The sequence below is a fragment of the Salmo salar genome, chromosome 19 (assembly GCF_965601325.2).
Source record: "Salmo salar chromosome 19, fSalSal1, whole genome shotgun sequence".
NCBI classification, from domain to species: Eukaryota; Metazoa; Chordata; class Actinopteri; order Salmoniformes; family Salmonidae; genus Salmo; species Salmo salar.
The window spans coordinates 17,724,586-17,747,498 of NC_138309.1; the positions used below are offsets into that span (position 1 = coordinate 17,724,586).

A 22,913-nucleotide genomic window follows, 5' to 3' on the forward strand; every position below is an offset into this window, starting at 1 on the left:
AAGGTCCCCCTGACTACTGAGTCGACAGATTTGAGTGTGGCTGGGGCACACAGCGAGGGGGAGGGGAAGGGGGGAGAAGGGAAGAGGGAAGAGGAGGGAGCAGGGAGGGGGGAGGAAGGAGGAGGGGGGAGGGGGAGGGGCGTGCTAGAGATATGGTCTTCTTGTCTCCACGAGCAGGTGAATGTAAGAATGAAAACATGTACATGAGCTATACCAGTCAGGTTCATTCATCATGCATTCCCTCCTCTTTTTTATTTCACCCAATTTAGCAATTGCTTAAAAACCTACAGATCTCAAAAGGTGCATGTGAACAAGATTGTGTTGCTCCTTCGAAATGCCAAAAAGCTTTCCTGGTAATATAATATTTTTTGGGGGTAAAAGCCAGTCCTGAACCTGATCTAGGTATTATTAAACCATATTATCCTGAATCACAGCAAAACCAGCAAATTTGGTTGAGAGAGGAAGAAAGAAAATGCGTCAATTCTACTCTCTCTGATTGGTCCTATGAAGGACCAATGAAGGCATCGCAGTAGGTTTTCCTGACAATGGCAAAACTTCCTTAGGGCTGTAATCAGGGGTGAAAGTAAGCCGGTACTGTCAGGTACAGAGTACCAGCAAACTAAATAGTGGGGGTACACTGTGCCGGTAAAGCATGAGCCTATCATAATAATTAAAAGAAAGATGCCAAGAAAACTTTAGGCTATTACACTATTACCGTAATTTCCGGACTATTAAGCGCACCTGAATATTAGCCGCACCCACTGAATTTAAAAATATAGATTATTTTGAACATAAATAAGCCGCACATGTCTATAAGCCGCAGGTGCCTACCGGTACATTGAAACAAATGAACTTTACACAGGCTTTAACGAAACACGGCTTGTAACAAAAAATACAAAATTAGCAGTAAGCTTTAGTTGTCTTTTTGCACTGAGTCAATTCCTCACGCTGCTGTTTCCAACGTCTTATCATCGACTCATTATGACCAAGCTCCCGTGCAGCAGCTCTATTTCCTTTTCCAACAGCCAGATCAATCGCCTTCAACTTGAAAGCTGCATCATATGCATTTCTCCGTGTCTTTGCCATGATGAGGGTGACAAAATGACTACTGTAATCAGAATGAAGTTTGAAGTTTGAGAGCGCTCGATTTAATCTAAACAGTAAACAAAAAAGTATTTTGACCTTAACCCGTTCGGCAATTTCATTGGTCTAATGAAAGCTTCATGCCGCCAAAAAACTGAGCACGTCACACAATGTGTTTTTTTGGAGAAAAAAAAATTTGAAAGCGGGAAAAATCCATATATTAGCCACGTCATTGTTTAAGCCGCGGGGTTCAAAGCATGGGAAAAAAGTTGCGGCTTATAGTCCGGAATTTACGGTACTTATCATTATTGCATGTCACCCACATGAAAAATGTGCGAATTAACATGAAAACGTGTGGAATACGCTCCAAAACGCAGAGATGGCCGAGACCGAGACGTGTGCAGACAGTGGACTCATGAATTCAGGTTCCAAGTGTAGGCCTACTGATTGGGAATCACTGAATGTGATTGATTACACTTGTTGGTGTTTTGTTAGAGATGTCTCTTTCCATTCCTCAAATGGCGGGTGCACAGTGACCTGTATGGATGAGGTAATTGTTTTAGAGTGGACGAACGTGGGAGATAGCCAGGCTTACCGGAGCCTTTGAAGTGATTGTTTGACAATCCGTTGAAAACATAAAAACATAAAAGGTAATACCTTTTAAAAGATAAACAACATGTCTTTACTATTAGGCCCACAGAGATCCTATTAAATTAATAGGGATTCTATGTTATTCTATGATTAGCACCCTCCCCCACCAAAAAAATCTGTACCGGGAAGAAAGTAAATCTACTTTCACCCCTGGCTATAATGGTGGCTGAGCCCCAGCCTTTGTCCCCTGATTAGCCAGCCTATTCAGAGCTCAGCTTGCTAATTGCATAGCCTGTATAGCTAGCCTGCATTACCCCGCATTACTGTAAGAATTAACAAGACACAAATACTGCGGCACCCAGGAAATCTCTTTCCTTCTCCAGCCCGGCCAATCCCTAAGTGGTGGTCCCCCATGCACTGAATAAGAGCTCTCTCTCTATATCTGGCTGGTTCTTGTTCTCTCTCTCTCTCTCTCTCTCTCTCTCTCTCTCGCTCTCTCTCTCTCGCTCTCTCTCTCTCTCTCTCTCTCTCTCTCTCTCGCTCTCTCTCTCTCGCTCTGAGAATAGAATTCACAGTTCTGGCCATTGGCAAAAATTGCGCTATGTAGGTAAACATATGGTAAATGTCATTTGGCAGATCGTATCCAGAGTGACTTACAGTATCTCAGTCATATCTCAGTCATAGTCAAGTACATTTTTCCTCAATAAACTAGCTAAAATGTAGTCATTTGAAGCTGCCTCATAATTAGGACCTACAATGAGTGAGAGAGAGAGAGAAAGAGAGACACAGAGAGAGGGAGATCCCCGAAAGTGCTTGTCACAAACTCAAACAAGCACAATTATATTTTGAGTTATACAGTTGTTGGAAGACATTTCTGTGTGCTGGGAGTGAGTTAGAGTTCTTCAGCGCTAACAGCTGATGCTCGTGACAGTAATGTTTAAAGTTCTGCTCTTCTGGAGCCTGTATGGTTCCACATGGGAACCGAGTGTTATTGCTCAGAGCAGATAGGAGACAAATGAAGGATAATCAGCGAAAACACTCTTACGTTTTATATACCACTCCTACTGACACATAGCCTAGGCCTACCCACTGCAGTGACTATTAAATAGTAATGGTTTCTCTCTTCTTCTCTCATTTTCTCTGTGGCATGTAACTTGGAAAGGTTAGAGGGAATAAAATTAGCCATTAGAGGACTGCTAGTTACACAGATTTATAAAGTATTTCACTACAATTGGCCAATGGGTTGACTTCTGAAGTTGTCTATTATGTATTTGAAAAAGCCAAGCTGCCATAGGGAGGATTAGCACCCCTGTATGACATATGTTCAACCCTAGTAGAAATGTGTGGAATGTCTATTGGGCTTTAATGTGTGTTTACTCACCTGTCAATCTGTTTTCCCTTCTCTAACACACACACACACACACACACACACACACACACACACACACACACACACACACACACACACACACACACACACACACACACACACACACACACACACACACACACACACACACACACACACACACACACACACACACACACACACACACACACTCGCACACAGAGACACAGAGACACAAACACGAACACACACACACATTCCGCTGCTAAGTCTTAAGCGTTGCCTATGCAAACGCTAGTACATTAGCCGCTCCACTCAGTCTTATTCTTAGCTCCATGGGAGCCCTAGCTGTCTCCGGGATCCTTCACCTGAATGGTCTTTGTTTCCCACTGACCCTCTCTAGAGCAGGTCGCTGCCCCAAGCCATTCCACCCCGGATTTACACTCATCAGGTTTCAACCTCTCAGAGAGAGAGAGAGAGAGAGAGAGAGAGAGAGAGAGAGAGAAGAAAGCGAGAGAGAAGGAGAGAGAGACAGAGAGAAGGAGAAGAGAGGAAAGAGAACGAGAGAGAGAAAAGGCGATAGAGGGAGAGAGAGAGACAGAGAGAGAGTGGGGGGTGGAGGGAGAAGGGGAAGAAGAAAGAGAGGGTTCAGAAGCTTAGGTAAATCCACCATGTTCTCTGTCAATCAAATATCAGTCACTATGGCAGTATGCCTGTCCCTCAGTAGAACTTGTGGTCTGACGACATAACGTCTATGTCCCAAATGTCACCCTGTTCCTGTACTACATACGGAATAGAGTGCCAATTGGGCTGCAGATTATGTCTCTCTCAGCCTCTTTCTTTGTATGTCTTTTATAAATGCAAATGCATTCAGGGCCTAAACTATACAATCTGTGATTTTTTCTTTACTTTTGACAGATTGAAATATCAGAATAACAAACTGCTATTTCATATCTGAATTAAGCTTTGTGGTCAAAAATTTAGACTTTGTTGAGGCTACAAAATTCCACACAAGCCAACTGGGTTTGGACTTTTTAGGGTTTGTTCACGCTACAGAGATCCTATAAACCAGTTCTATATGTAATTCTTTGTTTTAGCCTTTCCCTGTTGATCTCTCTATGCTCAATGTGTTGATACTGGCACTGTTGGTTTGATATCTATATATAAGATCCATATAACCATAAATCATACACTGGGACAGCAGACCCAAGTATTCCTTTATTTACACTGGCAGAAGAACTCTCAGCTACAGCACATTCTGAGAATGAGTTATAAAAATAACAGCTTCTTCTTCATTCATGAAGAAAGCAGTAATAATTAATTAGAATGACAGGTCATAATAAACTATAGCAGACTTGAGATTGCGGGTGGTGGTAGAAGTCAAATCTAAGGCCCTTTGTATAGATTTGTCATAACCGTCGTAGTGAGTGGACCAAAACGCAGCGGGTATATGTATGCTCATCTTCTTTTATTGAAAAAAACAAAAACAAAAAACACTTATACTACACAAACGACGAAAAACAGTCCTGTAAGGTTCACGGACAATACATGGAGACAACTACCCACAAAACCCATGGAAAAACACCCCTACTAAATAGGACCTTCAATTAGAGGCAACGAGGAACAGCTGCCTCCAATTGAAGGTCAACCCAAGAAACTTAAACATAGAAATAGACACACTAGAACAAACATAGAAATATACTAACATAGAACATAAACCAAAAACCCCGAAACACATAAAGCAAACACCCCCTGCCACGCCCTGACTAAACTACAATAACAAATAACCCCCTTTACTGGTCAGGACGTGACAGTACCCCCCCCAAAGGTGCAGACCCCGTATGCACCTCAACCAAAACACAAAATTAACCCCAACTAAAGGGAGGGAAGGGAGGGTGTCTACCGTCACCGACGGCTTCTGTGCTACACCCCCCCTTCCCAAACCTCCCCCCACGGAGGTGGCTCTGGCTGCGCCGGACTGGCGGGCGACTCTGGCCGCGCAGGACTGGCGGGCGACTCTGTCGGTTCCGGACTGTGGGCCGTCGCCGGAAGCACTGGACGGGGCACTGTCGCCGGAAGCTCTAGACGGGGCACTGTCGCCGGAAGCTCTAGACGGGGACTGCGCACTGAAGGCCTGATGCGTGGGACTGGCTTTGGAGGCGCCAGACTAGTGACATGAACCACAGGGCTAGTGCGAGGAGCAGGAACAGGACGTACTGTACTGGGCAGGCGCACTAAAGGCCTGGTGCGTGGGACTGGCTTTGGAGGTGCCAGACTATTGACATGCACCACAGGGCTAGTGCGAGGAGCAGGAACAGGACACACCGGGTCTTGAAAATGCACCGGAGGTCTGGAGCGCACAGCCTGCACAACCCCTACTGGCTGGCTTGTCAACGTAGCCCTGCACGGGCGGAGTGCTGGCACAGGGCGAACTGGACTTTGCTGAGGACTGATGGCTGCCGTGCGTAGAGCAGGCGCAGGGTAGCCTGGGCCTAGGAGACGCACTGGTGGCCAGATGTGCTGCGCCGGTGCACTTCTCCCTGGCTGGATGCCCACTCTAGCACGGCACTTGTGGGGAACTGGTATCGACCGCAACGGGCTTTGACTGCGTCTGGGCAATACAGTGCGCATTTCCGCATAGCTCGGTGCCTTCTTGATCAGTTGCTCCCCATAATAAGCACGAGGAGTTGGCTCAGGTCTATTGCCTGACTTAGCCAATCTCCCCGTGTGCCCCCCCCAAAAAATGGCTGCCTCTCAGGCTTCCTTGCCAGCCATGTTCCGGCATAGCGTTCCCGGTCCTCTCCAACCTTACTCCATGGTCCTTCTCCAGCTAGTATCTCCTCCCATGTCCAGGACTCGAGATAGCTCTCCTGTTGCTCCTTCCTCCGCTGCTTGGTCCTTTTTTGGTGGGTAGTTCTGTCATATTCTTCGTCATCTGAAGAGGAGAAATCATCGGACCAATACGCAGCGTGGTAAGTGTCCATACTTATATTTATTTACTGGTGAACACTGAAACAAAACAAGAAAACGAACGACACATAAAACAAACCCCCCCTGCCATGCCCTGACCAAACTACAATAACAAATAACCCCCTTTACTGGTCAGGATGTGACAAGATTATTGTGTTTATGCGATCGTAACCACCATAGAGATAATATAATTATATTAAATTGAGCGATAACGACACTGTAAGAGCTGGATTACAGGGGTGTAGTCGATGGTATACGCAGGTAAACACCGTATACCAACTTATTTTTCAGTGGCCATTGCATATACTCACTTCTTAATCCCCACAATGCATATCAAAGTATTGTAGTGGAGGTATAGACCGTATCAATAAATAAGGTTGATGGAACAGATTCGAATATTTAGCCAAAAATGTTGATAAACTATTATTTCTTCACATTTTAGGTGCAGCAACGTGCACACACGGCAGTAGACCTGTGCGCGAATGTTCGAAAATGCAATTCAAGGGGAAAACACTGTTCTAAAATGCCCTGCACACATGCAAGCATTTTCATGGGCAGAAATGGAAATATGAATTAGAAATTTTGAAAGAGGGGAGATCAAAAGATGCAGAAACTATCATTGGTTGCTAATATGACTAGGATAATGCCTTTGGCTGCTAGAAAATGGAAAAAAGTTGAAAGAAAACCAATAGAACGGGAGAACGCATTTGAGGAAGTCTTTATAAAATAATTGCCTCCACGTTTCTATGGGGAGATTTTTTACTATAGGCCTCATAATGCGAAGTAAAACTTTCAGGTTTAAAACAATTTAGGAACAGGTCAAATATAGCAGTGCTAACCGTCTTCTGGTAGATGGAAAGGCTTTCCCAAAAACCATGTCAATTAAATGTTAACTATTAGTGAAATAAATTCCCCAAAACCATGTAAATTAAATGTTAACTATTAGTGAAAAAAAATATAAACGCAACAGGTAAAGTGTTGCTCCCATATTTCATGAGCTGAAATAAAAGATCCCAGAAATGTTCCATACACACAATTAACGTATTCATCAAAAATGTTGTGCACAGATTTGTTTACATCCACCTGACAAGTGTAGCATATCAAGAAGCTGATTAAACAGCATGATCATTACACAGGTGCACCTTGTACTGGGGACAATAAAAGGCCAGTCAAAAATGTGCAGTTTTGCCACACAACACAATGCCACAGATGTCTAAAGTTTTGATGGAGCATGCAATTGGCATGCTGACTGCAGGAATGTCCACCAGAGCTGTTGCCAGATAATTTCATGATCCACTGCAGGATCATCTGAGACCAGCCACCCAGACAGCTGATGAAACTGTGGGTTTGTAACAACCAAAGAATTTCTGCAGAAACTGTCAGAAACCATCTCCGCATGCTTGTCGTCCTCACCAGGGTCTTGACCTGACTGCAGTTCTTCGTCGTTACCGACTTCAATGAACACAGTTGAATTTTATCAATGGCAATTTGAATGCACAGAGATACCATGATGAGATCCTGAGGCCCATTGTCATGCCATTCATCCGCAGCGATCACCTCATGTTTCAGCTTGATAATGCATGGCCCTATGTCGCAAGGATCTCTACACAATTCCCGGAAGCTTAAAATGTCCCAGTTCTTCCATGGCCTGCACAATCACCAGACATGTCACCCATTGAGCAGTTTGGGATGCTCTGGATCGACGTGTACGACAGCATGTTCCAGTTCCCGCCAATATCCAGCAACTTCGCACAGCCATTGAAGAGGAGTGGGACAACATTCCACAGGCCACAATCAACAGCCAGATCAACTCTATGCGAAGGAGATGTGTCGCGCTGCATGAGGTAAATGGTGGTCAAGCCCCCACCTTTTTTTTAAAGGTATCTGTGACCAACAGATGCATATCTGTATTCCCAGTCATGGCAAATCCATAGATTAGGGCCTAATGAATTTATTTCAATTGACTGATTTCCTTATTTGAACTGTAACTCAGTAAAATCTAGGAAATTGATGCATATTGAATTTATATTTTTGTTCAGTGTAGCTACAAACTATCCTATGCCTACCTGACAGAATGATATCATGATTATTTACATCAATACAGAATCCATCTTTGCAAACGTGATCTCATGTGCTACAGAAACACTGCTAACCAAAAAAACAGTGCTATGAGTCTGTGCATTTGAATTAAAGGGTAACTACACCAAAAAAATCAACATTTCTTAGATTTTTCCCAGACCTCAAAAGTGGTTTCCAGATGTAGTTTAAGTATTGTTATGGACATAGAACATCCAATTTTGTTGTTTTTCTCTTTAAAAAAGTCTGACTTTGAGTGCAAAAAAGCAGATTTTTTATCAGAAACCTGTGAATTTCTGAGTCAGTTGACAGCCTAAATTATCTTTTTCAATAGTAGGCCTACTATAAGGCAAATTGACAGTACAGCTTAGGTTGGCCTAACTGTGAAAGACCAATATGAACAGTACAGCTTGGGTTGGTCTGACTGTGAAAGACCAATATGGGATTCATCATTTAAGGTCATTCAGAGTATATGGCACTGTTTCTCATAGAATTTTTCACACAGGGATCCTTCGAGAATTTTGGGCCAAAATGTGTGTACTACTACACTACTGCTGGGTTACAATATTGATCTTGACTTGCACTTCAACTCTCTCAGTCTGTGGTACAATGGTCCACTTACCTAATCCATTCTGTCTGGAGACAGCTATCTTAATGTTGTCACTGACTGATAAAGGCCTCTGTGATTCCCTCTATATCTATAAAGCCAGATAACATCTACAACTCAGAGTGAAATCTTTATTGCGTTTCCATCTTACCTTACCTCGCTGATTCAATCAGTCATAGTAAAACAATCCTTCACCTCAAAGGAGTGCCGCTCTGTCATCCCCCTACCTAATTTAAGTAACACCCCTGTGCCATGCACCCCAATACAGAAATGCCTAGCCGTGTCGTTATACGTGAATTCAATTAGTCTAATTACCATTGGGCAGAAATCCTGCTTTAATCTGTATTGTATCATTAGAGAAGCTGATCAAGGACTGAGGAAGGCAGGACACACACTCCTTAAACGTCTATCAACATGAACACGCTCCGTCTAGTCTGGGAAATACATCAGAAAACACAAACACAAACACACACACACACACTCACACAAACACACTTCTGCTGTCACTGTCTGTGTTCCCTGTTCTCGTGCGAATGAAAAGTCCAGCACCCCTAATTACGTCTGTGACAAACCAGAGTGACACTGGGGAGAAATTGGATCGCATCACCAACATGGCTTCTGATACCGAACAGTCATCAGGACAGAAGTGGCCAGCATCCCAAATGGCACCCTATTCCCTTTATAGTGTGCTACTTTTGTCCAGGGTCCATAGATCACTATAAAGGTGTTAGGGTGCCATTTGGGGCAAAGACGTGTCTAATGATCTGATGCTATATCTATCCAAATGATTCACTCTGTACATTTTACATTTGCACAGGCTGGTTGGTCTAATCATCATCTCTTTGGTAAAATGTTACTTATCTGTAGAGAACAAACTGATATTCTCTATGTGACCTTTTAGCTGAGTTAGTGGTGTCCCATTTTTATCTATCTCCGTGTCCCCGGCTGCAAAAGTAACACTCCAAGTTCCGGAAACTTACAACAGGAGAGATATGCAGCAACAGAAGGACATTTTGTGGAGCACAGCACGTTATGTTTGTAATTGGAATGTGTTACTAAGTTCGCACTGTGCAATAAAGATAACCCCTTCTTGATTCCATTAAAATCCCAGGGGCTCTGAATGTGTAACTGTCTACAGTGCCTTTATAACATTGAATGTAGGAAAGTGAAAGGGTTGTAATGTTTTCATGGTGGATGCAGTGGGAGGACACAGCCAACTGCTGTGGGAGGACCAGAAAGAGGTCAAGGTTTATCTACAGGTTCATCTGTGAAAGAGACCTTGGTCTCAGCATGGCTCCCTGTTAAAATAAAGGTTAAATAAAGAAACCTTGGTTTACTAGTGCTGCTCAAAGGTTAACATCAGCTACAGGGAGCCATAAACACACACACTCACACACACACACACACACTCACACACACAGCAATAGAAAGCAATACACACACAGCCATGAGCAGAATTTCAACAACCTCAGAGTGCATCACCATCAAGACCAGGCAGTCAACCATTAGTTGTGAGTCCCCCACAGTATTTCATCTATAATAATATGGTAAACATATCCAAGCCACATAGGTAATTGTGGTATTCATTATCATGTCCATCATTCATTATTCAGTATGGCATCAACATGCCTGCCACTCTGGGTAGAAGGGGGCAGATGAACCAGTTTGAAGTGTGGGGTGTTACCAGTCCATGGAGAGATGTGTGTGTGTGTGTGTGTGTGTGTGTGTGTGTGTGTGTGTGTGTGTGTGTGTGTGTGTGTGTGTGTGTGTGTGTGTGTGTGTGTGTGTGTGTGTATGTGTGTGTGTGTGTGTGTGCGTGTGTTTGGAACACATGATCACATGTAGTCTCAGGTCATCCATGTCTCTGTGTTTGGGCCGATAGGAGAGACAGATCCTTCACTCCTAACGTTCCCCCTCTCTATCTCACTTTCTCTACCCTTCTCATTCTCTTTCTCCCCCCAGCTCTCTCTCTCTCTCTCTCTCTCTCTCTCTCTCTCTCTCTCTCTCTCTCTCTCTCTCTCTCTCTCTCTCTCTCTCTCTCTCTCTCTCTCTCTCTCTCTCTCTCTCTCTCTCTCTCTCTCTCTCTCTCTCTCTCTCTCAACATGGTCCCCCTTCCCCAATACCACCCACCCAACCAAGAGTCTCCTCTCTGCTCTGCTCACCCCAGCTCACTACAGATGTTCACCAGGAGAACTTCAAACACAGATCTCTCCTCGTCTGCAATTCCCCAATTCAGTCAGTCATCATATGAACTGGATATGAAGGCAAAATTAATAAATAAGCCCATGTTTACCCACACTGTTTATCTATATAAATAAACATCTCTTAATCCTAGTGCTAATGAGCATTACAGGTGCCCAGGGAGGTTCGCTTGAGGTGTCTGCCTGCCTGTGATATGTTTGTGTGATATGTGTGTGTGTGTGTGTGTGTGTGTGGTGTGTGTGTGTGTGTGTGTGTGTGTGTGTGTGTGTGTGTGTGTGTGTGTGTGTGTGTGTGTGTGTGTGTGTGTGTGTGTGTGTGTGTGTGTGTGTGTGTGTGTGTACAAGGGGAGTGAGGGCAGGCCAGCCTGTCTGGTGAGAGCTGAAATGTCTGCAAGGTTGTTGTGTTGTACATCTGCTCTTGCTCTCTTTCGCTCGCCGAATTTTGGTTCCCGTCATTCCGCTTTGACGTTCTCTCCTCTATATAGTAGTTTTCCGTCTGGTGGTCATCCTTGCCCTCGCCATCTGTTCTGCAGTCCACACATAAAGATGGAGAGAGAGAGAGAGAGAGAGACGGAGGAGGTGGACCAGCAGACCACTGCTGTGAACGGTATTGCTCAGTCCATTAACGAACATTTGGGACAGGAAACAGTGAGAGAGAGGACCTGATATCATCCTCAGGTTCTTGACAGGATAGGGGAGAGAGAGAGGGGGAGAGAGAGAGAGAGCGAGAGAGAGAGAGAGAGAGGGGGAGAGAGAGAGAGAGCGAGAGAGAGAGAGAGAGAGAGAGAGATACAAGCAAACTATCAAATTAGTCAGCAGCGACCTTTGACACTTTGAGACACCCAGGTAAAGGTGGTCTCTACTGAATAACCTGCACCAACACCTGTCCCACCCTTCTGTCACGGTCAGGAGGACATCATAAACAGGACATCATAAACTCTGTCTGACATGTGACTATACTCTCTACTGTAAAGAGGAAGGACAGAGGAAAAGCAATTTCAAGAGAGAGAGAGAGGAATTCATAAAATATTCTAAAATTGGATGCATACGAAATTGGAAAGTGATTTGGCCGTCCAGCCCACCCCAGCTCACTAGACCTACAAAGAGGAGACACTACATCACACACCCAGACATGTAACCCGGACATCCAGACAGGGTCAGGGGTCAGCTCTGGTAGAACATATATCACCCTCCAGAACGTCTAATGTCTATCTATGGTATAATGATGGCACTGAGGCCAGGAAAAGTAATTATGGGATAGCGTTCTCTAGGTTAGTATTCCCTCCATCTGTTCTCTCTTTACCTGGAAGGCAACTTCGCTCTCCATGTGTCAGGCAAACTAGGCCTCCTCTCAAATTACGGACCAGGTTAAAAAAGCTTTTCACTGTGTGTGTTTCCTGGAGGGAGGAAGGGAACTCTCATTGGGCTCACTAAGAAAGAACAAGATGCATTCTCTTTTACAAGAGGAGCGGTAAATCTGACATGGGTGTCAAATAGCAGCCCATACCAGCCAGACACGTACCGAAGAATACATTGGGAAACGGAATAGTCATGTATCACAACGCTTCATTTAACGTACAGCGCACAGTGGTTCCAAGATTATAACCAAAAACAGCTTCTGTTAAGCATAATTGGTTTACTTGCCTGAACATTTTTTGACAGTACATAGTTGTAAATAATGAACCCTGTTGACAGCATTTAATGGCCCATAGTGTGAAGGAACACACACACACACACACACACACACACACACACACACACACACACACACACACACACACACACACACACACACACACACACACACACACACACACACACACACACACACACACACACACACACACACACACACACACACACACACACACACACACACAGGTAGCTAAGGGAGGATTTCCTGCCCTGCCTCTTCCCAGCAGTAGACTGATTAGAGGGGACGAGGGGTTGGCCATGTTTGTTAAGGTAATGGACTGAAGGTGAGGTAATTCACAGGGTACACACTCTGACACCTCGGAGTTCCACAGTGGAGGAGGCTCTCCCACAACTTTACACACCCACTCCCTAAGTCTACGCCCCACTCCCTGCCTCAACCTCCCCATCAGCCACAGGCTCAACCTTACCACCACCCCCAGCCACCAAGCCCTCAGCCCCCACCCCCCACCCCCAACCCCCGCACCCACCCCCATCCCCGCCCCCAGCTCAAGCCTCAACCCCAGCCTCACCCCAAGCCCCACCTGAAACTGATTAGCAGGCCAACCCCTGAGCACACAGACCCATATGGGGAGTCTCCAAGTGGGGCTACGACCGGGCACAGTGAGGCCTCCAGCCACCTCCTCCATCTCTATAGAAAGGAGAGGCTGAGCAAACACAGCTAATTAAGACTTAACAAGCACTGCTGGTTTAGCATGAGTCTGCTACATGCCATATAGGTTCTTGGAATTGTGTTTGGTAGATTGGGCTAACATCTCTCTGTCTGAGTGCTTAGCCCTTTACAAGATAAAGTTGTATTACTGTATCTTTCCCACCATCTCTGGGTTACGTCAATACACACAAATCAAATCAAATCAAATTTATTTTTATATAGCCCTTCGTACATCAGCTGATATCTCAAAGTGCTGTACAGAAACCCAGCCTAAAACCCCAAACAGCAAGCAAAGCATGTGAAAGAAGCACGGTGGCTAGGAAAAACTCCCTAGAAAAAAACTCCCTAGAAAGGCCAAAAACCTAGGAAGAAACCTAGAGAGGAACCAGGCTATGAGGGGTGGCCAGTCCTCTTCTGGCTGTGCAGGGTGGATATTATAACAGAACATGGTCAAGATGTTAAAATGTTAAAATGTTCATAAATGACCAGCATGGTCAAATAATAATAATCATAGTAGTTGTCGAGGGTGCAACAAGCACGTCCGGTGAACAGGTCAGGGTTCCATAGCCGCAGGCAGAACAGTTGAAACTGGAGCAGCAGCACGGCCAGGTGGACTGGGGACAGCAAGGAGTCATCATACCAGGTAGTCCTGAGGCATGGTCCTAGGGCTCAGGTCCTCCGAGAGAAAGACAGAAAGAGAGAAAGAGAGAATTAGAGAGAGCATATTTAAATTCACACAGGACACCGGATAAGACAAGAGAAATACTCCAGATGTAACAGACTGACCCTAGCCCCCCGACACATAAACTACTGCAGCATAAATACTGGAGGCTGAGACAGGAGGGATCAGAAGACACTGTGGCCCCATCCGATGATACCCCCGGACAGGGCCAAACAGGCAGTATATAACCCCACCCACTTTGCCAAAGCACAGCCCCCACACCACTAGAGGGATGTCTCCAACCACCAACTTACCGTCCTAAGACAAGGCCGAGTATAGCCCACAACGATCTCCGCCATGGCACAACCCAAGGGGGGGCGCCAACCCAGACAGGAAGACCACGTCAGTGACTCAACCCACTCAAGTGACGCACCCCTCCCATGGACGGCATGGAAGAACACCAGTAAGCCAGTGACTCAGCCCCTGTAAAAGGGTTAGAGGCAGAGAATCCCAGTGGAAAGAGGGGAACCGGCAAGGCAGAGACGGCAAGGGCGGTTCGTTGCTCCAGCCTTTCCGTTCACCTTCACACTCCTAGGCCAGACTATACTTAATCATAGGACCTACTGAAGAGATAAGTCTTCAGTAAAGACTTAAAGGTTGAGACTGAGTCTGCGTCTCTCACATTGGTAGGCAGACCATTCCATAAAAATGGAGCTCTATAGGAGAAAGCCCTACCTCCAGCCGTTTGCTTAGAAATTCTAGGGACAATTAGGAGGCCTGCGTCTTGTGACCGTAGCGTACGTGTAGGTATGTACGGCAGGACCAAATCGGAAAGATAGGTAGGAGCAAGCCCATGTAATGCTTTGTAGCTTAGCAGTAAAACCTTGAAATCAGCCCTTGCCTTAACAGGAAGCCAGTGTAGGGAGGCTAGCACTGGAGTAATATGATCAAATTTTTTGGTTCTAGTCAGGATTCTAGCAGCCGTATTTAGCACTAACTGAAGTTTATTTAGTGCTTTATCCGGGTAACCGGAAAGTAGAGCATTGCAGTAGTCCAGCCTAGAAGTAACAAAAGCATGGATTAATTTTTCTGCGTCATTTTTGGACAGAAAGTTTCTGATTTTTGCAATGTTACGTAGATGGAAAAAAGCTGTCCTTGAAACAGTCTTGATATGTTCTTCAAAAGAGAGAACAGGGTCCAGAGTAACACCAAGGTCCTTCACAGTTTTATTTGAGACGACTGTACAACCATCCAGATTAATTGTCAGATTCAACAGAAGATCTCTTTGTTTCTTGGGACCTAGAACAAGCATCTCTGTTTTGTCCGAGTTTAAAAGTAGAAAGTTTGCAGCCATCCACTTCTTTATGTCTGAAACACAGGCTTCTAGCGAGGGCAATTTTGGGGCTTCACCATGTTTCATTGAAATGTACAGCTGTGTGTCGTCCGCATAGCAGTGAAATTTAACATTATGTTTTCGAATGACATCCCCAAGAGGTAAAATATATAGTGAAAACAATAGTGGTCCTAAAACACACACACAACACACACACACACACACACACACACACACACACACACACACACACACACACACACACACACACACACACACACACACACACACACACACACACACACACACACACACACACACACACACACACAAATAGTCTTATTTTCAATGTGAAGAAAAAACTGCTTGGGTCAACACATTCATTAGTTTAATGAGTTAAATTGTATTTTGGTTGACTAGATCTTATAGGGACCATTTTCACATGCTCCCTGACACTGAGTAACTCAGTGTCTCAGTCTGGGTTGTAAATCAAGACTGAACCCTTTACCACACAGTGAATCATTACCTGTTATTGGAACAGACTGAGTACAGTGGCAACAACACACTGTCTCACCTCACACCTATTCGACCATGCCCTCCCTCCTCCTCCCTATTGTTATTGTGTGTGTGTGTGTGTGTGTGTGTGTGTGTGTGTGTGTGTGTGTGTGTGTGTGTGTGTGTGTGTGTGTGTGTGTGTGTGTGTGTGTGTGTGTGTGTGTGTTTTCACACATCTCAATCATTGGTGTTTATTGGCGCTTCTGGAAGAGTAATGGATATCTCTCCTCCAACACACACACACGCACACACCACACGTCTGGTTGGTATCGTCCTGCCTCTGAGCCTAATCAAAGGTAAACACCCATTTAGACTGTTCTTATCTCCTATAGTAAACCAGATCTAATCCCAGTCACACTATGTCTTTAAAGAACATAGGTACCATATCTCTACACACACAGGCAGACTGATGAATTAAAGTGTGTTATTTTATTAGATTAGTGTGTCTGCTGCATGTGAAAACTCCCTCACATGACAAAGACCTGGCTCCAACCCAAACACAATACTACTCAACCTTAACCACCACTTTTCTGCTTCAGTCGTTCATTCCAGTTCTTGGGACTATAAGGTTCCATCTGCAAAAAGATGATTCTTAGATAATTGGCTTGAAAGTTCTGAACCCTCATTGGTTTGAATGATGTCAGTTAATGTTATCTTATATTCTTTTGAGAACATTGAACAGACTATATCAGGCTATATCAATAACTCCATTTTGACAGAAATACCTTATAGTCCCAAGCTCTCGCATAATTCTTGGACATGATAACGGGAGAATAAAATACACTGATTCTTACATCATCCTTACTAAACATCAGGTAACGCGACAAGATACCACATTTGATTCATATGTAAATAAACGTTGTATTTAATATTACTCTAGTTTTAGGTCAACAAGTGCAATTTGAGTTTACGTGGCTTTAATATTGTTTATAGCTTGTTTATAGCTTGCCAAATGCAGGCTACATAAAAATGTCTTCAGAGGTTGCATATCTAGGTAACATAATTCTTTCTGTGTCCCCTCAGACTGGGGCTCTGCTCTTCTACACTGGGTCTGCTACACTGGGTCTGCTACGCTGGGTCTGCCACACTGGGTCTGCTACACTGGGTCTGCCACACTGGGTCTGCCACACTGGGTCTGCCACACTGGGTCTGCCACGCTGGGTCTGCTACGCTGGGTCTGCCACACTGGGGCTGCTACACTGGGTCTGCTACACTGGGTCTGCTACACTGGGTCTGCCACACTGGGTCTGCTACACTGGGTCTGCCACACTGGGTCTGCCACACTGGGTCTGCTACACTGGGTCTGCCACGCTGGGTCTGCCACGCTGGGTCTGCCACGCTGGGTCTGCCACGCTGGGTCTGCTACGCTGGGTCTGCCACACTGGGGCTGCCACGCTGGGTCTGCCACGCTGGGTCTGCCACACTGGGTCTGCCACACTGGGTCTGCCACGCTGGGTCTGCTACGCTGGGTCTGCTACACTGGGTCTGCTACACTGGGTCTGCTACGCTGGGTCTGCTACACTGGGTCTGCTACACTGGGTCTGCTACACTGGGTCTGCCACACTGGGTCTGCTACACTGGGTCTGCCACACTGGGTCTGCTACGCTGGGTCTGCTACACTGGGTCTGCTACACTGGGTCTGCTACACTGGGTCTGCCACACTGGGTCTGCTACACTGGGTCTGCCACACTGGGTCTGCCACACTGGGTCTGCCACGCTGGGTCTGCTACACTGGGTCTGCTACACTGGGTCTGCTACACTGGGTCTGCCACACTGGGTCTGCCACACTGGGTCTGCCACACTGGGTCTGCCACACTGGGTCTGCCACACTGGGTCTGCCACACTGGGTCTGCTACGCTGGGTCTTTGAGCACAAATGCGGGAAGTGCAGTATAAAGGAATAAGGGAAGCATGGAACCCAACCACAACACCCGAGAGTCTCAGAAGTGAATTGAAAATAATAAAGTTCTGAACAGATGCAGTAATCAAATTTCTACCCTTTCAAACTTGGAATGCTGGAGCTGTGAGTAACCCAACTCTGGATTTAGTCTGCGGATGTGGGTTGTATCAAATGGCACCCTATTCCCTATACACTGCACTACTTTTGGCCAGGTCCTGTAGGGCATTGGTCAAAAGTAGTGCACTATAAAGGGAATTGGGTGCCATTTGGGATGAAATCATGGACCAGAGTGGTGAGGGTCCAGTTGGTGGATGGAGGGAACACACATAGCCCCCGTCTCCATGTTAATTAATATGTGTTCAGCAGTAATACCCTGTCACAGTGTAAGTGATTCTGATAGTCATCTGCTTGCTCTCTGCTAGTTTGTTTCATTATGGTCCGTTCAGAAACCAAACACCTGTTGTCAGCCTTTTAACCACTCTGCATTAACAGGCTTCGTTTTTAGTTCTGCAAGCATTCAACACTAACAGATACTAAAGGACGGTGCCAGGGGTAGGCTATATGGCTAGGGCAGGCGAGCCATTGGCTATTTATAAACATAGTATTACACCTTTAATATGTTTTGTAAAAATACATTGATTTTATCCATTGTTTATCACATTAACATATAATGTTTAATTAATGTATTGCCTAAACAAAGCTTGACACCAATCAGGGTAGCTTATGTCCAAAAAACTGAATTGTCATGAAACAAAGTAGTAATTGTTTATTGCAGTAGGCTGTAAGTTAATTTAAGCAAACTACACCATCACTTTACAAAGAGTAAACTGGACTGGACTAGTTGGAAGCAGGGGGTATGTTGTGCTCTGCCAGTGTTTTACAAACTGTGGTGCTTGTTCTTGGCGTTCACGCAATTACCTCCCCTGCGTGAGCCCTATACAACCGCTAAACAAAACATCAGCACCTCAATTAATCAATAAATACCCCTTTCTCACAGACAGACAACCCCCTGCACAGCCCTATCATGCGCAAACGAACCTGCTGAAGAAGAGCTCCCATTCCATTATGGGTCGTAGTGGTATTTTAATTATTTTGAACACAGTATTTTTAGAAGTGTCAATAGTGAATTTTTTTAAACTGAAAATCGACAAAGGTATAAAATGAAAATACCTTGTGCATTAAATGTGCATTTTCACTTTTACCGTGGCTACTGGCTACTTTTCATTGTAGCTTCATACAAATTACAGTAGCCTATATACATGTGATCAATACTGTGTTACTACTGTGTTACTATTATGGCGTTTCTATTCTACATCTGGTAAACCTATTCAATAATCACCTCCCTTTACGCCTTGTGTTACACGTCACGAACACTCCATTGCATTTATAATAGAATTGGTCAAACATTACCGTAGGCAACTGAAAAACAAACTAAGGCTATTAAACAAAACGCTCTAAGAAAACTTGATTGACTTATCCCAAAGTCCCGCCCCTGCTGTCTGATTAGTCAACGGAGCATGGGGGAAGAACTTCACGTCTCCAATATAAATACTGAACGTGGCGTCCGTGGCACCACGAATTGTATGGGCAATAGAACATAGAACACACACAACGAATGTAGCCACTGCTTTTCGAGAAACAGTAGCCACGAATTTTAAACTTCTATAATTGTTTTAAACGGAGCATGCAAACCAATTGAGGGGGAATAGCCTTGGTCGAGGATAAGCTACAGGATAACCACAGCACCCTTCTCTTTTTTTACAAGGGAATAAAGCCGGGTGTTCTGCATCTCTCGCTTCTCCTCAGTCCTCAGCCATCTTGACTGCTCCTGCTCGCCTGAAGGCTATATTTTCTCCTCCCGATCCTCCTCTGAAAGTGTACACGGTTTGCAAATTGCTTGCAACTCCGTGCCAAAAGAGTAAGCGAGATGGGTTCACTGTACACGATCTAATTGGACTGCGCAGGCTCTGGCAAGAGACAGGAGCAAGCAGAGGAGGATTACTGTACTGCTGTTTTATCAACAGAGGAGAGGGATCCGATAAAGGATGGAGTGCTACCTGTTGGGGATATACCTGCTTCTCGCACTTGCTATTTTACCGAGATCCAGCGGCACCACGGCGAAGGAGATCACCTGCCAAGAGATTGCCGTGCCTCTGTGCAAGGGGATCGGCTACAACTATACCTACATGCCCAACCAGTTCAATCACGACACCCAGGACGAGGCGGGTTTGGAGGTACACCAGTTCTGGCCTCTGGTTGAAATCCAGTGCTCGCCGGACCTCAAGTTCTTTCTTTGCAGCATGTACACTCCTATTTGCCTAGAGGACTATAAGAAACCACTGCCACCGTGCCGGAGCGTCTGCGAGAGAGCGAAGGCAGGCTGCGCGCCTCTTATGAGGCAGTATGGTTTCCCCTGGCCAGACAGAATGAAATGTGACTCGCTACCGGTTCAAGGCAATCCGGAGATGTTATGTATGGACTACAATAGGACTCACTCGACCACAGTTTCACCGGTACTTTCTAAGCCCACCAACTATCCGGGTAAGGCGTTTAACCCTAATAAAAACAACAAAGGACATAATCGACCCGGTGTTCCCGGTAAATACAAACCGCCGGCTCCCTGCGAGCCGCAGTGCAAGTGTCTTTCGCCCATGGTCCCGGTAAACACTGACCGGCATCACCTCTACAACCGGGTGAAGACCGGGCAGCTTTTAAACTGCGCCATGCCCTGCCATAACCCATATTTTACGCAAGACGAGAGAACGTTTACCGCGTTCTGGATAGGTCTGTGGTCCGTGTTATGTTTTGTGTCCACGTTCGCAACGGTTGCCACTTTTCTCATAGACATGGAGCGGTTTAAGTACCCAGAGAGACCCATTATTTTCCTCTCCGCCTGTTACATGTTTGTTTCCATCGGGTATATCGTCAGACTAATCGCTGGACACGAAAAGGTGGCCTGCAACCGGGAGTATGACGTGGAACACATTCACTATGAGACCACTGGCCCTGCACTCTGTACTGTTGTGTTTCTTTTGATTTATTTCTTCGGCATGGCCAGTTCTATCTGGTGGGTCATTCTCTCTTTGACATGGTTCCTGGCAGCTGGGATGAAATGGGGAAACGAAGCCATAGCCAGTTACTCCCAATATTTTCACCTGGCTGCTTGGCTTATCCCTAGTATGAAATCTATAGCTGTTTTGGCCCTCAGCTCTGTGGACGGGGACTCGGTGGCTGGAATCTGCTACGTTGGCAATCAAAACTTGGACAATCTGAGAGGGTTCGTGTTGGCCCCCCTGGTCATATATTTATTTATCGGCACTATGTTCCTCCTGGCCGGGTTTGTGTCCCTGTTCAGGATACGCAGCGTCATCAAACAGGGTGGCACCAAAACAGACAAGCTGGAGAAGTTGATGATAAGGATAGGGATATTCACAGTGTTGTACACCGTACCTGCCACTATTATAGTGGCCTGTTACTTCTATGAGCAGCACAACAGACAGAGTTGGGAGATAACCCACAACTGCTCCTGTTTGTTGGAGCATGAACTGAACAAGCCGGACTATGCTGTCTTCATGTTAAAGTACTTTATGTGCCTTTTGGTGGGCATCACGTCAGGCGTGTGGATATGGTCGGGGAAGACCCTGGAATCATGGAGGACCTTCTGCACGCGCTGCTGTTGGGGTAGCAAAGGCACCAGTGGCTCAATGTATAGTGACGTGAGCACAGGACTAACCTGGAGATCGGGTACTGCCAGCTCTGTATCTTGCCCAAAGCAGATGCCATTGTCACAGGTTTAAAAAGAAACCCATGGATGGACTAATGGGCTAATTGTTCCGGAGCTTGGCTAGCACTCTTTTTATACCAGTTAGCATTTTAACATACTGTTGAAGAACTGGTTATAACATTGTAGCCTACCTGGCATTAACAAGAGTTAATTCCTACCCATTCATATGTATAGAACGCGCAGACTGACATTTCTGGGCACATGGGCATTATGTGTTCTTTCTTTTTACGCAAAGAAACATTTAGTTCATAACCCTGTAAGGACTGATTGATAACCTTAACATAGTGCCAGTCAGATATAATTGTATAAATCAATCAGAACAATATCAAAGATGGTTTAAATTAAGCCTTAATAGTGCCCAAATATTATACGTGTCATTTTTTTTATTATAAAAATGTATTTATATAATGGTTATGTACAAACTTGTAAATTCTGTATAAAAGAACATGTATAAGCTATTGTAAATGTGTATAAAGTGTAGAAGATGTCTCTTTGTGAAAAAGCAAATATGACTTTTATTTTGACAATAAAAATAAACATTTTGATAAATGTTAAACTTCCGTGTAACTTTTCTAAAGCTATTTGATTCTGCTACAAATCCCTCCCTACTGGTACTCGGTACTTGGTGGTTCCTTGCGGTCACTCAGTCACCAGGTTGAAGACCGCTGTAATAGATGCTTTTGTGAATCTGAGCAGCAAAGAGAACCCTTTTAACCATCGGCCTCGTAATTAGAGGCAGGGGTTGAGTTGAAGCATCCTCTCTCCATAATGGTTCGAACTCTTCACATGCTTGCATAGGCCCGCTACTTAATTGATTAAAAGAGGACCAAGTTGAATAGAGTTTAAATGTAGGGAACGGATTCTTTTCATCTGTCGGAGACTTTGATCTCGCTTTTTAATGGCAGAGAATAAAGGTGACATGTAGTTAGAAGTGTCCGTCAGATGCGCCAAGGATCCCCTAATGTCCAATTTGCGCGGCTGTTGTTGCTTTGATGGACGCCGTTATTGAATTAAAAGAACTTTAGGGCTCCTCTCTCGCTTTGGTTTGTCAGAGCAGAGCTGCTGAAGCTGCAACTCTTCCCATTTTATAAAGCTGAATCAAAACATCTCTGTCTCAACTCTCTATGTAGCCTATTATTAAGACCGTAGGGTTTTGACATGATATTGAAATGGCAGTGAAAGCTCCACAGCTGGTCTGTTCACATCATGTCACATCTTAGGACACCCCGGGACAGACGTTTTCGCAGCAAATGTATCTTTGTGTCCAAGTAACCCAAATGCATTTGCATAAGATGATACAATATAACCCCACATAAAAGGTGCTCCATTTTTTCAGCAAAATGTAAAATGTGAATGTGATCCTCTGATATTTGAGGTATTTTTCAAGGCTCTTATATGTTTTGTGGCCCGGCTAAGCGTTATTTGGATTTAGATCCATGC

The 22,913-nt window shown here is 45.0% G+C and overlaps 1 protein-coding gene across 1 annotated transcript; it reads left to right on the forward strand.

Annotated features, from left to right (window-relative positions):
* The first annotated feature begins 19,257 nt into the window (after nucleotides 1-19,257).
* fzd8a (frizzled class receptor 8a) lies at nucleotides 19,258-22,029 on the forward strand. Its single transcript, XM_014157468.3, has one exon. It carries the CDS (start codon nucleotides 19,735-19,737, stop codon nucleotides 21,484-21,486), a length of 1,752 nt encoding a protein of 583 aa, XP_014012943.1. The 5' UTR covers nucleotides 19,258-19,734; the 3' UTR covers nucleotides 21,487-22,029.
* The last annotated feature ends 884 nt before the right edge of the window (nucleotides 22,030-22,913 follow it).